Here is a 13,928-nt window from a genome sequence, read left to right as displayed (position 1 = left end):
TTTCACAATATTGATTCTCCCAATCCAGGAACATGGTATATCTCTCCATCTATTTGTATCATCTTTAATTTCTTTCATCAGTGTCTTATAATTTTCTGCATACAGGTCTTTTGTCTCCTTAGGTACGTTTATTCCTAGATATTTTATTCTTTTTGTTGCAATGGTAAATGGGAGTGTTTTCTTGATTTCACTTTCAGATTTTTCATCATTAGTGTACAGGAATGCAAGAGATTTCTGTGCATTAATTTTGTATCCTGCTACTTTACCGAATTCATTGATTAGCTCTAGTAGTTTTCTGGTAGCATCTTTAGGATTCTCTATGTATAGTATCATGTCATCTGCAAACAATGACAGCTTTACTTCTTCTTTTCCAATTTGGATTCCTTTTATTTCCTTTTCTTCTCTGATTGCTGTGGCTAAAACTTCCAAAACTAAGTTGAATAAGAGTGGTGAGAGTGGGCAGCCTTGTCTTGTTCCTGATCTTAGTGGAAATGGTTTCAGTTTTTCACCATTGAGGACAATGTTGGCTGTGGGTTTGTCATATATGGCCTTTATTATGTTGAGGAAAGTTCCCTCTATGCCTACTTTCTGCAGGGTTTTTATCATAAATGGGTGTTGAATTTTGTCGAAAGCTTTCTCTGCATCTATTGAGATGATCATATGGTTTTTCTCCTTCAACTTGTTAATATGGTGTATCACATTGATTGATTTGTGTATATTGAAGAATCCTTGCATTCCTGGAATAAACCCCACTTGATCATGGTGTATGATCCTTTTAATGTGCTGTTGGATTCTGTTTGCTAGTATTTTGTTGAGGATTTTTGCATCTATGTTCATCAGTGATATTGGCCTGTAGTTTTCTTTCTTTGTGACATCCTTGTCTGGTTTTGGTATCAAGGTGATGGTGGCCTCGTAGAATGAGTTTGGGAGTGTTCCTCCCTCTGCTATATTTTGGAAGAGTTTGAGAAGGATAGGTGTTAGTTCTTCTCTAAATGTTTGATAGAATTCGCCTGTGAAGCCATCTGGTCTTTGGCTTTTGTTTGTTGGAAGATTTTTAATCACAGTTTCAATTTCAGTGCTTGTGATTGGTCTATTCATATTTTCTGTTTCTTCCTGATTCAATCTTGGCAGGTTGTGCATTTCTAAGAATTTGTCCATTTCTTCCAGGTTGTCCATTTTATTGGCATAGAGTTGCTTGTAGTAATCTCTCATGATCTTTTGTATTTCTGCAGTGTCAGTTGTTACTTCTCCTTTTTCATTTCTAATTCTATTGATTTGAGTCTTCTCCCTTTTTTTCTTGATGAGTCTGGCTAATGGTTTATCAGTTTTGTTTATCTTCTCAAAGAACCAGCTTTTAGTTTTATTGATCTTTGCTATCGTTTCCTTCATTTCTTTTTCATTTATTTCTGATCTGTTCTTTATGATTTCTTTCCTTCTGCTAACTTTGGGGGGTTTTTGTTCTTCTTTCTCTAATTGCTTTAGGTGCAGGGTCAGGTTGTTTACTCGAGATGTTTCCTGTTTCTTAAGGTGGGATTGTATTGCTATAAGCTTCCCCCTTAGAACTGCTTTTGCTGCGTCCCATAGGTTTTGGGTCGTCGTGTCTCCACTGTCATTTGTTTCTAGGTATTTTTTGATTTCCTCTTTGATTTCTTCAGTGATCACTTCGTTATTGAGTAGTGTATTGTTTAGCCTCCATGTGTTTGTATTTTTTACAGATCTTTTCCTGTAATTGACGTCTAGTCTCATAGCATTGTGGTCGGAAAAGATACTTGATACACTTTCAGTTTTCTTAAATTTACCAAGGCTTGATTTGTGACCCAAGATATGATGTATCCTGGAGAATGTTCCATGAGCACTTGAGAAAAATGTGTATTCTGTTGTTTTTGGATGGAATGTCCTATAAGTATCAATTAAGTCTATCTTGTTTAATGTATCATTTAAAGCTTGTGTTTCCTTATTTATTTTCATTTTGGATGATCTGTCCATTGGTGAAAGTGGGGTGTTAAAGTCCCCTACTATGAGAGTGTTACTCTCGATTTCCCCTTTTATGGCTGTTAGTATTTGCCTTATGTATTGAGATGCTCCTATGTTGGGTGCATAAATATTTACAATTGTTATATCTTCTTCTTGGATCGATCCCTTGATCATTATGTAGTGTCCTTCTTTGTCTCTTCTAATAGTCTTTATTTTAAAGTCTATTTTGTCTGATATAAGAATTGCTACTCCAGCTTTCTTTTGATTTCCATTTGCATGGAATATCTTTTTCCATCCCCTTACTTTCAATCTGTATGTGTCTCTAGGTCTGAAGTGGGTCTCTTGTAGACAGCATATATATGGGTCTTGTTTTTGTATCCATTCAGCCAATCTGTGTCTTTTGGTGGGAGCATTTAGTCCATTTACATTTAAGGTAATTATTGATATGTATGTTCCTATTCCCATTTCCTTAACTGTTTTGGGTTCATTATTGTAGGTCTTTTCCTTCTGTTGTGTTTCTTGCCTAGAGAAGTTCCTTTAGCATTTGTTGTAAAGCTGGTTTGGTGGTGCTGAACTGTCTCAGCTTTTGCTTGTCTGTAAATGTTTTAATTTCTCCATCAAATCTGAGTGAGATCCTTGCTGGGTAGAGTAATCTTGGTTGCAGGTTTTTCTCCTTCATCACTTTAAATATGTCCTGTCACTCCCTTCTAGCTTGTAGAGTTTCTGATGAGAGATCAGCTGTTAACCTGATGGGGATTCCCTTGTGTGTTATTTGTTGTTTTTCTCTTGCTGCTTTTAATATGATTTCTTTGTGTTTAATTTTTGACAGTTTGATTAATATGTGTCTTGGCGTATTTCTCCTTGGATTTATTCTGTATGGGACTCTCTTTGCCTCCTGGACTTGATTAACTATTTCCTTTCCCATACTAGGGAAGTTTTCAACTATAATCTCTTCAAATATTTTCTCAGTCCCTTTCTTTTTCTCTTCTTCTTCTGGAACCCCTATAATTCGAATGTTGGTGTGTTTAATGTTGTCCCAGAGGTCTCTGAGACTGTCCTCTGTTCTTTTCATTCTTTTTTCTTTATTCTGCTCTGCAGCAGTTATTTCCAGTATTTTATCTTCTACCTCACTTATCCGTTCTTCTGCCTCAGTTATTCTGCTATTGATCCCATCTAGAGTATTTTTCATTTCATTTATTGTGTTTATAATCGATGCTTGATTCATCTTTAGTTCTTCTAGGTCCTTGTTAACTGTTTCTTGCATTTTGTCTATTCTATTTCCAAGATTTTGGATCTTGGAAATAGAATCTTGGATCATCTTTACTATCATTATTCTGAATTCTTTTTCAGGTAGACTGCCTATTACCTCTTCATTTGTTAGGTCTGGTAGGTTTTTATCTTGCTCCTTCACCTGCTGTGTGTTTTTCTGTCTTCTCATTTTGCTTATGTTACTGTGTTTGGGGTCTCCTTTTTGCAGGCTGCAGATTTGTAGTTCCCGTTGTTTTTGGTGTCTGTCCCCAGTGGCTAAGGGTGTTTCAGTAGGTTGTGTAGGCTTCCTGGTGGGGGGGCCTAGTGCCTGTGTTCTGGTGGTTGAGGCTCGATCTTGTCTTTCTGGTGGACAGGTCCACGTCTGGTGGTGTGTTTTTGGGTGCCTGTGGCCTTTTTATGATTTTAGGCAGCCTCTCTGCTAATGGGTGGCGTTGTGTTCCTGTCTTGCTAGTTGTTTGGCATAGGGTGTCCAGAACTGTAGCTTGCTGGTCGTTGAGTGAAGCTGGGCGCTTGTGTTGAGATGGAGATCTCTGGAAGATTTTCACCGTTTGATATTATGTGGAGCTGGGAGGTCTCTTGTGGACCAGTGTCCTGAAGTTGGCTCTCCCACCTCAGAGGCCCAGCACTGACTCCTGGCTCCTCAATTTGGGATGATTCGTTGTCTATTCATGTATTCCACAGATGCAGGGTACATCAAATTGATTGTGGAGCTTTAATCTGCTGCTTCTGAGGCTGCACAGAGAGATTTCCCTTTCTCTTCTTTGTTCTCACAGCTCCTGGATCTCAGCTTTGTTTTTGGCCCCGCCTCTGCATGTGGGTCGCCGGAGGGCGTCTGTTCTTCGCTCAGACAGGACGGGGTTAAAGGAGCCGCTGATTCAGGGGCTCTGGCTCACTCAGGCCGGGGGGGAGGGAGGGGCACGGAGTGTGGGCCGAGCTTGCGGCGGCAGCGGCCGGCGTGATGTTGCACCAGCCCGAGGCGCTCCATGCGCTTTCCCGGGGAAGCCGTCCCTGGATCCCGGGACCCCGGCAGTGGCGGGCTGCACAGGCTCCCCGGAAGGGGGCATGGACAGTGACTTGCGCTCGCACACAGGCCTCGTGGCGGCGGCAGCAGCAGCCCCAGCATCCCACGCCCGTCTCAGGGGTCCGCGCCTTTAGCCGCGGCTCGCGCCCGTCTCTGGAGCTCCTTTAAGCAGCGCTCTTAATCCCCTCTCCTTGTGCACCAGGAAACAAAGAGGGAAGAAAAAGTCTCTTGCCTCTTCGGCAGCTCTAGTCTTTTTCCGGGACTCCCTCCGGGCTAGCCGTGGTGCACTAACCCCTTCAGGCTCTCTTCCCGCCACCAGTTGTAGGTTCTTTAAATGTAAAAAGAAAGCAATTGAAATTAATCAAGTGATGACTTGTTAATTTTCTAATATTTACTTGAGTGAAACATTTTATTTCTTCCAGGGAACAACAAATCATTTCAAGTTCAAGACATCTTAGACTAAGAAACTTTCAGCTGTGCTGAAAAACTTAGGAGATGGACACATTTTCCTTCCCTCTCATTTAGAAGGTTTTAAAGAAGAAATAAAATGTCAGAGGTTTAAAGTTAATATTTCAGGATGAATGATGATAATTCAGATGACAAGACAGAAGATGAACTGCAGTCCTTATTTATCGGTGATAACAATGGAAACACATATGTATACAACCAAAAATCACCATGTACCCAAAACTCTTCAACCAGTAATGTGAGTTGGAATTCTGCCAACCCAGATGACATGGTGGTTGATTATGAAACCAACTCTGCTGTGGTCTTTGGAGAAACTATTTCTTTAAACCCTCAGTGTGTTGAAGTACTTGAACACCAAAAGTCTTCAAGTGATTTTTTTAGTAAGGAGATGTTAGATATGCACAAGGATTCCACATGTCTGTCTCTTGCACATGTTGTAAATACAGAGGAACCCAAAGATTTGCATAACAGTTGTCATTCCCTAGAATCATTTCAGGACCAGAGCGTTGAGACATCTCTGCCTTTTGTGTGGAATCCTAACGATGATGATTTGAACTGTACAGAAAACCCTACTGCCTTGGCGCTAAACCAGACATTTGACATGAAAGTGGATACTATTAACTGTACCTTCATAACACATGACACCATCGGAAAGAGTCAGTCTTTGCCTACCACTGCAAGCCTGCAGCCAACCAGCATGAGAAGTAGAAATACATCTTCATCCTGTTGCATTCCTCCATCTTCCCATTCTGATAAGATATATGTGAGAGAAATGAGTTATGATAGAGACAGCTTCGAAAACCCTCAAGCTACAGTGTCACAGGCCCAAGACACAACTTACACAGCATTTTCTGACATGGTGATGCAAACTGATTTGGTTCTTCCAGATACTGAAAATCACTGTCACTGTTCTTTGGGAAAGGTCACCAGTGAGTACCCAGATGGGGCACAGCAAAGACTAGGTGGAGAAAAGGAGATACAAGCTCTAACACCAGTTTCTGATGGCATGGATGTTCCCAGTGGGTCTGTATTACAAGAGTTCTTTTGTTCATCTAAAGATGAACCAAATAGTGAGAGACATTCACAGAGCTCATATGGGCAAAAGGAAATGGGCCAGAATGTAAGAGAAACAGTGTCCAATTGTCTTATAGATGATGAATGCCCTTTACTGGTGCCAGCTTTTGATAAAAGCAAAACCCAAGTGCTGGACGCAGAACATCAAGTCACTGTGGCTAAAGACACACCAGTTGCCTCTAATGAAAAGGATTTGGGAACCCGAAATCATACCATAGAATTGATACCGAATAGCCCGCCAGGACAAAAGGTGGCTTCATCATTTGAACTGACTTGGGATGCAGATGATATGGTCATTAGTACAAATAACATAGTTTGCATGTCCACGCCAGTCCTAGAACCCACCAACGCAACCTTTTCTATCTCACCTATTGAAGGGACGGAGAAATGGAGTAAAGTGCAGAAGAGTAATCAAGAGCTTAGACGTTTACCAAATTTGAAGGGGGCACCGATGAACATGTCTAAACCTAATCTAGGAAAATCAACCACCAAAACGAATAGCCCCCTAGGCAGCAAAGTTAGAAAAACTGAAATTATAAGTTACCCAAGACCAAACTTCAAGAATGTCAAAGCAAAAGTTGTATCCAGACCAGTGCTACAGTCCAAGGACCCTGCTCTATCAAAGGCTGCAGCCCGACCTCAGTTAACTGGGGCCTCATCACCCTCATCAGTATCTTCCTCAAGACCGTCGACAGCTTTGAGAAAAACACCAACATCTGACTTAAATGCAGACACAAAAGCAGAAATCCTAAATAACAAGACACATAAGCAGCAATTTAATAAACTCATTACGAGCCAGGCTGTGCATGTTACAACTCATTCTAAAAATGCTTCACACAAAGTTCTAAGAACAACATCTGCCATGAAATCGAATCAGGAAGATGTTGACAAAGCAAGTTCTTCCAATTCAGCATGTGAAACTGCGTCCGTGGCTGTAGTTTTTCAGGAGATCAAAGGTGAACTCCCTATTAAAATGGAAAGCACAGAATGTTTGCAAATGTCCTATACTTCCAACATCGATAGGATTAGCCCTGAAAAAAAAGGTGAAAAAGAAAATGGGACACCGACGGCAAAACAAGAGCTAAAAAAGGAAATTATGAATGAGACCTTTGACTATGGTTCTCTGTTTTTGGTAAGTGAAATTTTTGCCTGCTTCAGGAAATGGTGGTGGAAACGGAGAGATGTATTAGCAATTGCTTATCCACTAATAGTCAATAATATTGCTGAACTAGGTGTGCAGATTTGCTTTCAGGTATTGCTATGTTATTCAGTAATTCTTTGTCTTGTCTGTTAGTACATTTTAGAATGTTAATTGGTTACCTGCATATTGAAAAAAAAAAAACCTCAAGTCCAGTATTTTGTATTGAGTATCAACATTCCTTTTAATAGTAAGCTGAAAGAACAGGTTACTTTAATATTTTAGTGTAATTAGTTATTTGAAGTTAAGTATCTGATTATATTTTATATCTATGAAAAAATAAACGTTTTGTTTATGAACTTACAAATGTATTGGGCCACATTTGAGAAATGGCTAGGCAGTGCTGGTAAACAGTATCAACGTAAAAATAATTCCTGGTCTCCTGTTGAGGAAGCTGCCCCAGGGGGTGGAGCCCTGTCCTGTGAACAGGAGGATTCTGAATTCTGCCTCTGATTAGCTAAGGTGACTCTGGGCAAGTAACCTTTTGAGACGCAGAGGTGAAAGGATTGGGCTAGATGTCTGAGGTCTCTTGCAGTCCTAATGTATTGATTCCTGGTACTAAAATAAAACCCATTTTATTCATGTATAGTGAAAAGGTAGTATGTTTCATACAGTACCTGGCAGATGTTTGGGGGTTCCATTTAAACAAGAATTCACATGCAGTTCAAAGATTTTTTTTTTTCAGCATGGATATAGTTTTGACTCTAGCATGAAGAAACTAGCTTTCTGAGTGCTGGAAGCATTTGGGAGGCTGCTCTGTGCTTTGTGTGTTCATTCTCAGTGCTGTTTCGGCAGTGGGGACTTGCATGCATCTCTAGCCCCACATAGGCTTTTCCTGAGCGTCTGTCCTCTGGGCCAGGAGTGGAGGTCGGTGCCAGGGTAGGAAGGCAGACGGGAGTCATCTGTGTGGAGGTCTCATGTCTGAGAGGAGCGACACGTGTAGTTCGGTGAAGTGTTAAAGGGCTGTTTTAAGTGTTTTGAGGGTGCATAGGGAATTGTTAGGTCCTTTTAGGAAGTTATTCTTGAGCTAGTTCAGTTTAGAGTTGCTTTGGCGTTTATAGTAAATCTTCCTTTTAGGAAGAATGGCCCACCGCAGTGATGTCTAAGCTACTGAGACTGTCCATTATTTCAAAACTCAGATTTTTATTTTTAAGTCCTTTTGAAGTCAGACTTAGGAAACTCATTTTATACAGTTTTTAATTAGATACGTTGTTAAATTAAATGACAACCTCTGGTAATTCTAAGCAACATTCTTAGTTTGGTGTTTATAGATACACATACATGAAAATAATACATTTATTCCTCCTTGATTTATGGGAGACTTTTTATTGTGCACTGATCTCCAACTGCCAGAAAACCTAGCATAAAGTTTCTTTAAATAACATTTGCCTTGCATATAAATTGGTTGTGTAATTTTGAAATTAAAAGTTTTTCTGATATATGCATTGGGAGTAAGGCTTAGCTTTCTATTTCCCATGTGCGGAATGAAAGCCTGTCTTTCAGGCTTATGGTGTGATGCTGAAGTAAGGTGATAGAATCATCCCATTGAAGTGGATCCCAGTACTGGAGAAGAAGCACTTTTCACCTTAGGAATCTTGCAGTTAGGATTTCCATATTTTCAGTACTGACACTTTTACTTGTTGATGAGTATTAAAAACTCATTTTTCCCCATGATAATGTTTCATGTGCAATTCCCTCTAATATCGCTGTTCACCTCTTAACACATTTCCGTGTATCATGGGGAAGGGGCCCAGCAAACCGTCCCTGGCCACAGGCATTGTATTTATTGTAGAGAGTTGAATGAGTGAGCCTTTGCGTCGTGTTGTAGGCAAACCCCTATGTTTCTTTGTCATTTCAGCAGCACCCAAAGGCTCTGAATCTGCCCCGGTTCTGTGATGAGACATTGCTGGAGAAATGTGCATTTTCAATGTGCTCTGTTGGTCTTGAGACAAATTAGGCCTTGAGTTCACTGAATCCTTAGGTTGCCTGCAACCTTCCAGCTGTTTGGTCGGGGTTACCTGAAACTTCAGAAAGCTTCTGTTGGAAAAGGAATTTGACTTTAATTTGATGCAGGTTGAGTATAGCTCCCCATTATAGAGGTTATATATTGGTGATAGTATGTTAGATAAAAGGGATGGTGAATTATCTAAATGGAAAGAAATTGATATTTTTTTTGATGACTGCTCTGGGCCAAACCCTTTGCTCAGGTGCTTTATGTATATTATGTCATTTAATTTTCTCAGAAATGTTCAGGTGCTTTATACACTGTCATTTACTCTTGCCAGTAACAACAGGAAATTTGCTAGCTACAGTTTAAAGCTTCATAAGTGGTTACTTAACACACACACATAGCTGGTAAGTTGTAAAATTGAGATTCAAACTCAGGTCCCCTGACTTGAATCCTGGCCCTTTCTGTTCCACACACTGCAGGCTTTCAAAATTCTATGGAATGTCGGTTCTTAAAGGCAGAACAAATCTAATTTGTTAAAGATTCACTTTGTAAGTTGGTTAAAAGTTTGGTTTACTTTTTTAAAGGTTTTTCTGGGGAATTACCTTAGCCAGTTTTATGGTAGAGGGAGAAGATCTTTGTGTCCATTGCCTGCTTTTTTTGGCCAATTTTATGTTGCTTTCCAGTGTTCCCTTAGGATATTGCCCTATTTAATTTAGTTTTTAATCCACCTAGTGTATGTCATCAACATGGGGCTTTACATATCTCTAAGGGAAATTATCCACTTATGACTTTTTAATATATTTATTTATTTATTTATTTATTTATGGCTACATTGGGTCTTCGTTGCTGCACGTGGGCTTTTCTCTAGTTGCAGAGAGCCGGGGCTACTCTTCGTTGCGGTGCACGGGCTTCTCCTTGCGGTGGCTTCTCTTGTTGTAGAGCACGGGCTCTAGGCACACGGTCCTCAGTAGTTGTGGCATGTGGGCTCAGTAGTTGTGGCTTGTGGGCTCTAGAGCACAGGCTCAGTAGTTGTGGTGCACGGGCTTAGTCTCTCCGCGGCACGTGGGATCTTTCCCGAACCAGGGCTCAAACCCGTGTCCCCTGCATTGGCAGGCGGATTCTTAACCACTGCGCCACCAGGGAAGTCCTGCACTTATGACTTATTAAGCAAAGAAAGAATGGTCCTGGTGGGGAATAGTCAACGTATAGGTTAAGAGCATCGATTTTGGAGTTTGATGTGGTTTCACATTGTAGCTCCATCCATTCATTGGCAAAATGCCCTCAGGCAAGTTACTTAGTCTCTGTGAGGCTCAATTTTTCTTTAATGGGAGAATACAAATGATAGCTTATGGTGTTGAACTTTGTTCTTTGAGCAAATCTCAGGCTCTCATTTCCTACATGTAGAATGAGAGTCTTTATTGGGTGCCTACTTTGTGCTCTATATGACGGTGATGGCTGGGATTTAGAGAAGGAAAGACACAGCCCCTGGCCAAACCTAGTGCCTAGTACAGTGGGTAGTATTAGAAGGTAAACAAAAAGGGACTGTTAGGTCCTCAGTTGGGAGTGTGTAGAGACTCCCTGTCCTGCTCACGGCAGAGTAGGGTGGTGGCGATGGGGAGAGTTGTCAAGGAAAGGAAGGCTTCTAGGGGAGAGAGCATGTTAGTCACTAGCTGAAGCTTAAAGATCAAGGATGAATGGAAGGGTGTTTTGGGTGGAAGGAATAACATGTACGAAGATGAAGAAACATTCTCATTTAGGGGACGCAGGGTAGTGAGTATCATGGGAGCTGGGGGTGCAGAACCATGAACAGTAAGGACCAAGCTGAAGAGGGTGGCAGGGCGGCCGCATCCAAAAGGCCTTATTTGGAAGAGTTAACTTTATCTGGGAGGCGGAGGGAAGCCTCCTAGCCCAGTTTGGACTTGAGAGAGATCTCCTTAGCAGGGGACCGGGAGGTGAATTGGATATGGTTCCAGGCGTCCCAGAAATGACACAGCCTGTACTAAGGCTGAGGGAGAAGGGTGAGAATGACATCCAGAGGGGCTTAGGAGGTAAGAAAGGAAGCCCCTAGAAATAGCTTTCATTGTGTAAGTGGGGTGCCTGGGCACATGGTGGTGAATATGGGAAGAGCTAAGTTTTGAGATGAACGGGTAAAATTAATCTGATTTTTAGAAACTGCTTCCTGTTCTTCTGCTGTGAAATGCAGTATGATGAAAGTATCAACCTTGTAGGGTTATTAGGATTAAATGAATTGATACGTACATTTCAAACTTATTTTTCATTCTGTAAGGTCTGTAGGTTGATCAGTAAAAATAATATATAATAATAATAAAATATTTATAATTATATTATTATAATATAATAATAATATAAAAACAATAATATTATTGTCAGCGTTGTTAGGTCGAGGTGCCTGACGGGTGCTAAGTGAAGCAGAGGAAGAAAGAAACTGAATACATGGGGAACTCGGGAGAGAGTGTTGGCTTGGGCGTGAGGACTTGGGATACAGCGGTGTTTAGGTGGCAGTGGGAAGAGCGGACAGGATCACGTGGGGAGAGTATATGGTGAGAAAGCTTATGGTGAGGACCCTTGTGATGACCAGCCTTTGAAGGTATGGAAGAGCAGGACCCAGAAATGGAATAACCAGACAGATAGAAGGGAAACCAGCAGAGAGCTCTGTGGGAGAAACCAGAGAAAGACGATGGAGTCATCGGCGTCGCAGACCATGTAGAGGGCCTCTAGGAAAAGGACTGAAAGCTGTAGCTTGAATTTAACTTGTGGCATCAGTCACCTTGGGAACAGTTTCCCTGATGGGGACAAAAGGCAGATCATGACGAATCAAAGAGTAAACTATGAAGAGTTTAAATGTCTTTATAGTAAAAATGAAAACTAAATGTCCATCTGGCATATCTGCTTAGACAGAAATTGTGTTTTTCTGCATACCTAACCCCACCAGGAGGTGGTATGGGGAAGGTATGATCTGGACTGAAACCTTCATGATTTTTTCCACAGGGTCATGCCTCAAAAACTGCAACCATCTCATGTAGGAGTCTAGCCAAGCCCAACTGCTCCGTTTTGAGGAAAACACCTGGTCCGAAAGCCAAAATGGGACCTTCTGTTTCCTGTTTGAGGCGGAGTGACAGTAGAAATCTCAACTCTGATCAAGCCATGTCTCCCCAGAGGATAAGGCGTGTGTCCAGTTCTGGTAAGCATAAAATCATTCAGTTGTGTTTTATAGCAGCTTATGAATTATTTGAATGTAAAATTAGTCCTATCAGGCAGCAGAGAGACAGGTTTTGGTTATAGAGCTCTAATGCATTGTGTCACTAAAGCATGTAGCCTTTTGTGGACCAGCATCTTGCACAGGGAAGACTAAAAAAGAAGTCTAAGACACAGCCCTGCTCCTTGAGTAACGTAAAGGCTAGTTGGGGAGAGAGAGATGTGCATAAAGCAACGTAAAAGCTATTCAGAAGCATGCATACACACACACACACACACACACGCACGCACACACACACACACACAATTGGGCACTGGTTATATACGAGTCATTTCACTTTTTTCTTTCTTTTTTTTTTTTTTTAGTTCTGAGATATACATTTTAAAGTAATAACTAAAATTATGACTTATAACATTATACCAGAACATATAAGATTTTTAGAAATTTCATGTAATGTCTGTCATTTCACTTTTAAATGTTTTACAATTGGTTAACTGCTTAATAATACTGGTGTGATATACTAGTTTCATAATGTGCCCTCATCATGTATGAAGAGACTAGTTTTTTTCTTGAATTTTACGGAAAGATGTATTATAAAATCTTCAGGGATGTGAGGGTGACTAAGAAGTTAAACTTTTCTAATACGAACTTTGATTTATGTTGGTTTGTATATTAGAAGTAGTAAAGTCATGTTCCATTTATAAAATTTGAGAGCTTCCAAAGTAGCTGTTAAGTGTCTTCCTAAATTGGCAAAGGTTTGCATTTCTCTGTGTTAAAATAAGAACAGGAAATGGGAAAGGCAGCCCTTTTCATAGGGACTAAGACAGAAAGCCTGCTGGCCGCTCCAGTTGACCAAGAACACTCTGCAGGGAATACCCCTCATGTGAGCAGGTACAACACTGAGCAAATGAAAGGCATGTCAGATAGATTCAGAAGTAAGTTCCCTTATAAAAATAGTGACTGCTGTTGAATGGTCTGGGAAAAAAAAAAGTGCCTCAAGACTTATGTGTTCACACATAAGTGAGAACATTTTGCAGAAACTAACAAAACCAACTAAATCCTCAGGGGATCTCTTTACCTGTCTACACCTTAGTATTTTTAGGTTTTATTGTCCAATCCTGTTATGAAGCTGTCGTGTGAGAAGCTTATAACATGCAGACGTGTTTTAAGGGTGATTTACTTAGGTTCAGGCCTAAATAAATCAGGCCTTGTGCACCAAGGTCTTGAGGGTCCTGGGGAGCAAACCCAGGAAGAGGTATGGCTGGTGGAAGAGGGGTTTGTACGCATTTCCATTTCCATCCCCAGAGGAACTGAGTGGGAAGGAGGAATTTGTCAGCTTGGAGTGTTCATCCTTTGGGAGGAAAACAGAAGAGGCACTAAAGACATCGGGAGAAGCAACAATCCTTATTTTGGATGTTGCCACAGTTTGGGGAGTTGGGGCATAAGTGAGATCAAAGCTTTGATTCTTGCTGTCGCTGCCATACAAGGCTTATGGATTTTCCAGATGACAGGGAGCCCCTTCCTACTCGGGTGTCAGCAGCACCCATGGCTTGGCGGCCCAGAGGGCCCTGGCCGCTGGCATCCTGGCCTGTTGTTAGAAGCGCTGCGTTCTAGCACTGCCATGGCCCCAGGGAGCTGCATGAGCTAGTCGTTTCTGCTCCCTGGGCTTCTGTGAAGTAGGAGGGTTGGAGAATGTCAGGCTCCATCAGCTTTTGCAGTCCTTATCTTTCTAGGGGCAATTTGGAGCTCACCTAAT

At 41.2% G+C, this 13,928-nt stretch overlaps 1 protein-coding gene across 1 annotated transcript in view; it reads left to right on the top strand.

The window, feature by feature from the left end:
- MTUS1 (microtubule associated scaffold protein 1) overlaps positions 1 to 13,928 on the top strand; it is a 156,324-nt gene that overhangs the window by 52,063 nt on the left and 90,333 nt on the right. The window contains 2 exon segments of the mRNA XM_081220690.1: positions 4,687 to 6,938; positions 11,965 to 12,157. Of these exon segments, the coding sequence (XP_081076816.1) occupies positions 4,842 to 6,938; positions 11,965 to 12,157 (2,290 nt within the window). The 5' untranslated portion in view covers positions 4,687 to 4,841.

Source organism: Mesoplodon bidens, assembly GCF_964165515.1.
Source record: "Mesoplodon bidens genome assembly, chromosome: 20".
Lineage (NCBI taxonomy): Eukaryota > Metazoa > Chordata > Mammalia > Artiodactyla > Ziphiidae > Mesoplodon > Mesoplodon bidens.
Note: the sequence above shows the minus strand (reverse complement) of the source record. Positions and strands in the feature narration are given on the sequence as shown.